The following is an 8,259-nucleotide window of genomic DNA, read 5'->3' as shown; positions in this document are numbered from 1 at the left end:
CTAATAGACTATTTAGGGTACTACTACCTAGCTACTAAGCCCTAACTTAATAGTTACTAGGCCTAGCTACTTTAAGATTTATTATTATTTAACTTTAAGATTAAATACTAGCTTAAGAAAAATAATATAGTAAATAGGCTTTTATAACAGCTAGACTACTAGCCTACTAAGGAAAAAGAGAGGGAAGCGTATAGTGCGTTCTTAGTAGATTTCCTTAGTAGATTTAGAAAACAGGTTGTAACGTTTAGACGTAGTAGGTCACTAGGTCTTAGGTTACTAGACTAAGGACAGCTTACTACTAACTTAAAAAATAAGATTATTATAGTATAACTAGTAGATAAGTAGGCCTAATTAGAAAGGTAGTAATAACTAGGTAGTTAATAAATAAGGAGAGAGAATAAAGTACTATAGTATAATAATAAACTATTTATTCTTAATAGGTATATAGTAAGGATAAAGTTACTAGTAGTATTTTATAATAAGCTAGCTAGGGGTTACTTAGAAGTAAACTATATACTTAAACGTATTAGATAAATATATTTCTAAAAGTTAATAAAGAAGGACGTTAAGGAGTATATAAGGACTTATATAATTGTCACAGGGTGACAATCCCTAATTGATTAGCGATTGGCCATATAAGTGGTGTTGACAGCAGTGCTCAGTGAGGACCACTTGAGCATTGGTGGATCTTTTGGCGTTCTGGCTCAATTGGGTAGAGCCAGGCGTTGGAAGGTCTATTGGCAGGCGCGTCACTGTCAGCGCCCTGTTACAATTATGCTCAAGATCCCACGGTCGGGATAAACGTCAGCAGGATTGAAGCCTAAAGGGCAAGCCAAAGGCTTGAAGTTTAATTCCTGGCTTGGGCGCCTGGCCGTCAAGGGGAGGTTGGCCGGATTGCCTTTCGCAGAGTGCGGGGTCAATTACATCAGCAACCTTAAGCCTTGGAGATTCACATCACTAGAGATGCCTTGAGGACAAGGCATAGAGGAGAGGGGTATATTGTCACAGGGTGACAATCCCCAATTGATTGGCGATTGGCCATATAAGTGGTGTTGACAGCAGTGCTCAGTGAGGACCACTTGAGCATTGGTGGATCTTTTGGCGTTCTGGCTCAATTGGGTAGAGCCAGGCGTTGGAAGGTCTATTGGCAGGCGCGTCACTGTCAGCGCCCTGTTACAATAATATACTAGTAAACTAAACTAAGGTACTACCTACTATATAAAAAGCTAGCGCCCTTACTAGTACCTAGCTAGCTATAAGAATATATAACTATAGACTTTATTATAAAGCTACTAAAGTTAAAAGGCTTTAATAGTAAGATATATAATAGTATTTTAGTAGTAGTAAATAAGCTTATAAAGTACGCTATTTACTTACCTACTTAAGAGACTATTATAGTAAACTAGCTAGTAACCCTTTTAGTAAATAAGGTGTTTTTAAGATTTAGTATCTTTATAGTAATAATATTAAATAAAAGATCTTTATTTACTAGCTGTTTTTAGGTAGTAGTATACTACTAGCTAGCTATTAAGTAGAAACTTAGTACTACCTACTACCTTTAAATAGATAGATAGATAAAGTAGTAGAATTAGAATATAAAACACTTCTTATAAGCTTTTTATAATATAAAGTAGGATAATTAAGTTAAATAGCTTCTAATAGTAGAATTTATTTATAATAAGGTATAGTATAAAGTAACTAAGGTATTACTAGTAGAAGCCTTTATAAGTTATACCTTATAAAACCTTTATAATATAAGACTAATAGGATAGAAACTAGTAAAGGTCCTTATAGCCTATAAAAAGGTTAAAAAGCTAAGGAGCTAAAGGGCTACTATTATTAGTATACTAAAGTCTATAAGCTAGACTTATAAAAAGTAGTATAACTAAAAAAAAAAATATTAAGTTTAAAGTAAAAAAAAAGGTCTTATTATTAGCTAAATTTATTAAGTAAAAATAACTATTAAAAAAGCTAGTAGATAAGTATCTTAAACTCTTTATAGTAATATAAGTAGTTACTAGTAAAAAAGCCTATAAACTAAATATAAAAATAAAGTACTATATTTATAATATATTCTTACTATTTTAGCTAGAGAAGTTTAAGAAAGTACTAGTAAAGCCTTAGCTTATTTAAATTAAAAAAAAATATATATAAAGTAGACTAAATAGTAGTATATAAAGGACTATAGTAAAATAAGTAGTACCTTATTAAATAAAAAAAATATAGTAAAAAAGAAAATTTATAAGAGCTATAAAGAAATATATCTAAGGATTTATAGTAAAACTATAAGTAAGGGGTTACTAGGGGGGTATAAAAAAGACACTAAGTAGAAGTAAGTACTTAGCCTAAGAGGCTAGATTTTTTTATTATTCTTTAGCACTAAGGCTAGGAAGTATATAGCCTAAGGGCTAGGTATCTAAAGCCTATAGTAGCTAAGAAAAAAAAAATAAAACTAAGAGAAGGCCTAAAGGGGGGAAAGTACTAAAGAGGTAGTAGTGCCTACTCCTCCTTTTTATCCTTACCTCTACTAGGCGCACTAGAGGCTATATTACCTCTAGACTAAGAGTTAAGGTTAGTAAAGTACTAAAATAAGAGTTAGTAACTAAGAAGTAGTAAGAGGTTACTAAAGGAAAATAATATATAACCTAAGAGTAAGTAGTAGCCTACTTAGAGAAGAGGGCGCTTTAGGCCTTAATAGCCTTAGTTTACTCCTTAAGGAGTATGTTCTAGTGCTAAAGCGCTATAGTAGCTACCTTAGCTAACTTAGCTAGGGAGGTAGTAGTAGTAGTAGAGGCCTTAAGGGCTATAACCTTATAGCTATAAAGAAGCTACTTCTTCTCTTTAGCCTTAGCCTTATACTTAGTGTTAGAGGCCTTAGTAGTATTTACCTTCTTTTAAAAGGCTTTTTTAACTATAGTCTAGGTAGTAGTAACCTCTTTTTATATAAAAGGTTAGTTAAGAGGTAGTTATAAGGTATTAAGAAAGATATACCTTATAGTAATAGTAGTTAGTATATATAGTACTATTATAGTAAAAAGCCTTAAAAATATTCTTAAAAGTAAAAGTAGTAGAAGTTATAGTATAAGTAGCTTATAAGGGGTTAGTAGGGGGTTACTAAAGTACTTTTTACTAGTAAAAAAAAGATAATAATATAAAAATACTTATATAAATATACTTCTTACTATATATCTTAGCGTACTAAAAGTACTTATTACTAGTAGCTAATAGTATAATTAGGACTAAGATATAAGTAAAAAGGGGCCTCTAAAAGGCACTAAGGTATTAGATACTTACTAGTAGTCTTAAGGTAGTAAGGAAACTTAGCCTTAGCGTTAGCTATATTTATATACTAAATAAATATAGCCTAAAGGTAGTAATAGTATAAAATAAAATAAACTATAGTATAGTTATTTTTATTTTTTTTATTTAAAGAGCTAATAAACTAAGGGGGTAATAAGGGGGTAATAGTAAAGCCCTTAGTGCCTTTAGAGGTAGTAAGAGTAGTAGTATTAGTAGTAGTAGTAATATTAGTAAGGGTAGTAGTAAATATAATAGTAGTAATAAGAAAGCTAGTAGTACTAGTGTTATTACTAATACTATTACTATTATTATTACTACTAAGTAGTAGTAGTAATAGTAGTAGTAAAAAAATAATAATAATAATATAAAGGTATTATAAAAAAAAAAAATAAGTAATAAAGAAATTAATAAAAACCTAAGTTAATTTAAATTACTTATTTTAAGTTAGTATTAAAAAAAAAGCTAGTTATAATAATAACTTAAGCTTATAAAGTTAAGACTAAATAAGCCTTAATAAAAAAGGCTAGCTAAGACTAAAAGGTTACTAATACTAACTATAAAAAGTAAAATAAGAATTCTTTTTTACTATAAAAATAGTATAACTTAAAGCTTAATAAATAGTTAATAAAAAAGCTAAATATTATAATAATAAGAATAATAAAAAATATATAGTACCTAAAAAGGTATTATAAGGCCTAGTTAATAAAAGGTATTAAAAAGTATTATAAGTAAATAAGGTGTCTTTATTATAAAGTAAGTAGTCCCTTACTAAGTAAAGTAATATAAGACTTATACTTTAGGCTAAAAAACTAAACTATACTAAGGGGGTAGTAGTTAAGGCCTAGCTAGAACGTAATAGTATAAAAGTAAAGCTAAAAGTAAATAGTTAGCTAGAGAGATAACTACTTATCTAGTAGCCTATTAGGCCTAGTAGGTGTTCTTAAACGTCTCTTAAGATACTAGAAGATAAGTATAAGGTATAAGGCTTAGCTATTAGACAGTCTAAGTAGCTAATAAGGGGACTACTAGTAAGTAGCTAGCTTAAGACCTTAAGAGATTAGGAGTTAGGCGTAAGGCTTAGCTATTAAATAGTCTAAGTAGCTAATAGGGGGGCTACTAGCAGATAGCCTGCTTAAGGTCCTAAGGGCAGGACCTTAGAGGGGGGGGATTATGTTAAGTGTCTAGAGCAAGGCCTTAGGGGGGTACTAAAGTAAGACTAGGACTAAATAAACTAATTACTAAAGGAATAATAAAAAGGGAAAACTCTATAAAAGATAGGGATTAGAGGAGGTATATTAGAATAATTATTATAATTAAACCCTAACTATACCTATTGCTGACTCCTTTACTTAATACTATCCCCGCCTCTAATAGAAAGCGTGTTTATCACTGGTCAGAAGATGAAATAGGAGTGGAAAGAAACCACCCCAACCTTCAACCGTTTCAGATCAGGATGAGATGTACACGAAGGAATAGATCTAGTGATGCTTAGATCTAATCCGAAAAGAAAATTGAAAGAAGTTGAGTATTGGAAGAGAAGGGCATATAAGAACAGGAGTAAGAAAAGCTTATTCCTCTAGAAGTAGCGATGTGAAGAAAGAATCTCATATATACATAAGCGATGCAAGTAATGAGTGAAACACCACGTAATATAACAACTAACAAACCACCTGACAGGTGCTGTATAGAACTATCGTGACAAATATTAAACACTTTAACACTAGCCATACTATTACAAACATTGGAGGGTTGTAGGTGCTGCAACCAACAGCAGACACATGTCGCGCTAGTCCAAGGCAGGCAGTGTGCCATTGGCACAATTCAGCATCGTCTGGCGGTACTCTCACTGATATGATTCTTCCGTGTCTTTTCTACAAGTGCCATGATATATGTTGGAGGATGACGTTGTGGTGGACTTCGAAGTTTTGAGACTGGATTACTTTAGCCTTCAAGCTCCCCTCCTAGTTTATATTCCAAGGATCAGATGTCTTTGAAGAGAGACACGAGAAAAACCTCAAACCTACTATGAGGACTACAATCCCGGCAGAAGAAGTGTTTCTTAAAGGACGCATATACGTGCCATTGTAGATGTAACATTACATTAGTTATCTAGTTTTATCATGCCTTTGCGGCTCTAAATCTATCAATTGATAGTACAGTGGCAACTAGAAACCTTTTACTCGATGTCCTCAGGAGTGACGATAACCCAGTTCTTGTCTGCAGTGACAGGAAGACCCTCCCTCTTCTGGGCGGCAGTGTTATTCTTGATCATCTCGTTCATCTGCTCCATGTAACTGTCCTTCCGGTTGATCCAGAGGTGAATACCACCCTTGGCAACATCAACGCCGTGGAAGATCATGGGACCGTCGCTGATGGGAGTATCGCCACCGGCCAAAACAGGCTTCTTCCACTCGTCAATGTAGGTGAGAATTGCCGCCCACTTGCCCTGCATCCATACAGCGGGAGTCCACAGGTAAGGTGTCATGACAAGTCCGAGGTTGGCCTCTTGGTCGTAAGTTCCGTCCTGGATCTGTTGACGCGAGGTGGTGAGCTCGCCTGAGGTCTGGTTCTTCATGACAAGAGTGACACCAATGACGTTTTCGGGCTTGACGTTGTAGCCGTACCTGGGATCGGATGCAACCATGCGGACCAGCTCCTCAGAGGAGGCACTGATGATGTACACATCGATGCCGTTCGCCATCAATTTGTTGTAGAGCTCCTGTTGACCGGGAAACGGTCTTGGAGGGTTAATCTCATCGTGGGTCACGACATCGCCCTCATAGTAGGTGGTGCTGATGGTGTGGTTAAGCGCCATAAGCTCGTCCACGTAGCCCTTGAGCTCGATCAGAGGGATGCCACTGAAGATCTGAGCTGCCCACGGATAGCAAAGTACGATGTCGATGTCGCACAGACGGTTGTAGTAGCTGTATAGCGACTCGGTGTAGTTTGCGGTGTCCTTGAAGGGAATGAGCTTCAAGGACGGGTCCATGGTATCACGAGAGATGACCTTCTTGTTCTCGAGAAACGGCAGCATGGACTCCTCGATGTCGTAGTGCCAGCTGGTGTTGTCCATGTCGAAGACGGCGTAATTGCTCTGGTTGGCGTTGGCCGCGATCATGGTGTTAAGCGCCTTCGCTGCCTCTGCCGGCCAGTGCTTCAGCTCAGGACCGGCGGTATGGTTGGAGGCGTACACGGACGGAGCAGCATGCGCGACGCCGCGGGCTATGGCCAGCCCAAGCGAAGCGACGACGGGGTTCATTAAGGTCTTCATGTTGAAAATGCTGGTGGTTTGAGCTAGTACTTGACGGGAGCTGCGCCGAGCCAGAAAGACCAAAAAGCGAAGTGTACTTGACCGGTGATAGCCAAGGTCAAGGACCTCAAAGTTTTCCCACTGCCACGGCCAGGCCGTTGCCGTGTTATAAACAAGTTGGCCAGGTTCTGTTTTTTTGCTTTTACCGTATCTCAACTTAATCTTATCTTGGGCGCTCCTCGCTTCCGAGCTTACTGTAGCCGATGCTCTCCGGCAGAGGTTGCGCGACGTCGTGCAATATCCACTTTGCGGGGACTCTAATTTCTTTTACCTTGTTTAATCGACATGGGCGGCGATCAGCGGCATTAATAGGTACTGTATTGAAGGAACTGCTAGTGTTTGGGGAAGCCAGTGGGCCCTAAATAACAACCCTGAAAATCGCGCTAAAGCATCGCGGTATTGAGTTATCTGCAGTGTATGATCGGATAAACGGCTGCTCAACCATACGATAAGGAGGGCAAGATGGAAACATTACGTCATGGCTATTGATAGTTTGTAATGAAATACAGCGTCTAATCATTGGAGAGTAAAGTAGTTGTCCTGTTAAGAATCTATGTACAAACCGGAGAAGTGCCGAGCGTGGGGGTGGTACGCCACATCTGTGGTGTCTTCCACTGGTACTAGCCACACGAAGCTGTTCCAGCTTCACGACATGGTTCATTATTAGTCGATCTAACAAAACGTCGGACTAGTCTCAGTGGCTATTTAAAAGTCAATTCTAGTGGCAGCTCAATCTGCTATCCAAGTATTCTCTTGACTTAATATCGAAGCCTACTAACCATTTGGAACCCGAACTGGCAACTCGGATTCTTGTTAAGTTGTTAGTAAGTGCGGGCCTCAGACACACATCTTAAGGTAGTGTTAATGCGCGTGTTTAACAGGGGTACATTGCACCCGTACATAGGTACATGTATTATTGACCTCAGTCTTGAACGGGGAAATATATCCACTTACAACTGAGGCAGACAATACATATTTGTGAACTCCTGGAACTGTTTCAATGTGATAAACTGCAGCGTCTGCTGAAAAGAGTGTGAAGTAGTGGCTCACCTTTGTGGCGGCCATAATTGGTATTAATAGCCGCATGATTGAAGCTTTTCCCAACATTCAGCTACTACGAAAGTTTGGTAAGTAGTTGAGTTTATAAAAACAGTATAACTAGGCGGGCGTATCAAAAAGATTTCTGACACTTGATATAATTAGGATTACATTCCTTGATGTAAACTAGAGGCTATCTGGTCGTATCTGGACGATATATGGTATCTGTCAAACAAAACTTTCACGTCGGGCATCGGGTGATTGTCCGGTCGAGATTCCTCCCGCCGAGCCGCCATATCACAGCCTACCTCATGCTGCATCTACGTATTTTGACCCCGACGCTTCAACCGGTGTCCAATTGTGAGCTGAACTCGCTACTTTTCCGCTGCAGAGGTAATGGTAACTCGTTCCGACCAAAAGGCCGACTAATTCGCACCTTATCCACTCTTCGTCACAACACTGCGCCTGAGCTTAGTCCAGTGCAGCGCAGAACGCGACTTAAAACGCCTAGCCCCAAGAGCTCGACCGTTTTGACACTGTACCTACAATCGTAAGTGACCATAATCGAAAAGTCACGTCTCAGTCTTGGTACACTGTATACGCCAACCGGC

At 37.8% G+C, this 8,259-nt stretch overlaps 1 protein-coding gene across 1 annotated transcript; it reads right to left on the bottom strand.

Moving 5' to 3' along the window:
• Positions 1 to 5,476: 5,476 nt before the first annotated feature.
• On the bottom strand, positions 5,477 to 6,571 carry GLRG_07022 (phosphorylcholine phosphatase; the record flags this gene model as incomplete). The annotated part of the gene is made up of 1 exon (XM_008097707.1): positions 5,477 to 6,571. One exon carries the CDS (start codon positions 6,569 to 6,571, stop codon positions 5,477 to 5,479), a length of 1,095 nt encoding a protein of 364 aa, XP_008095898.1.
• Positions 6,572 to 8,259: the final 1,688 nt, after the last annotated feature.

Source organism: Colletotrichum graminicola (genome assembly GCF_000149035.1).
Source record: "Colletotrichum graminicola M1.001 genomic scaffold supercont1.28, whole genome shotgun sequence".
Classification (NCBI taxonomy): Eukaryota; Fungi; Ascomycota; class Sordariomycetes; order Glomerellales; family Glomerellaceae; genus Colletotrichum; species Colletotrichum graminicola.
This window is presented reverse-complemented; position numbering and strand designations above follow the sequence as displayed.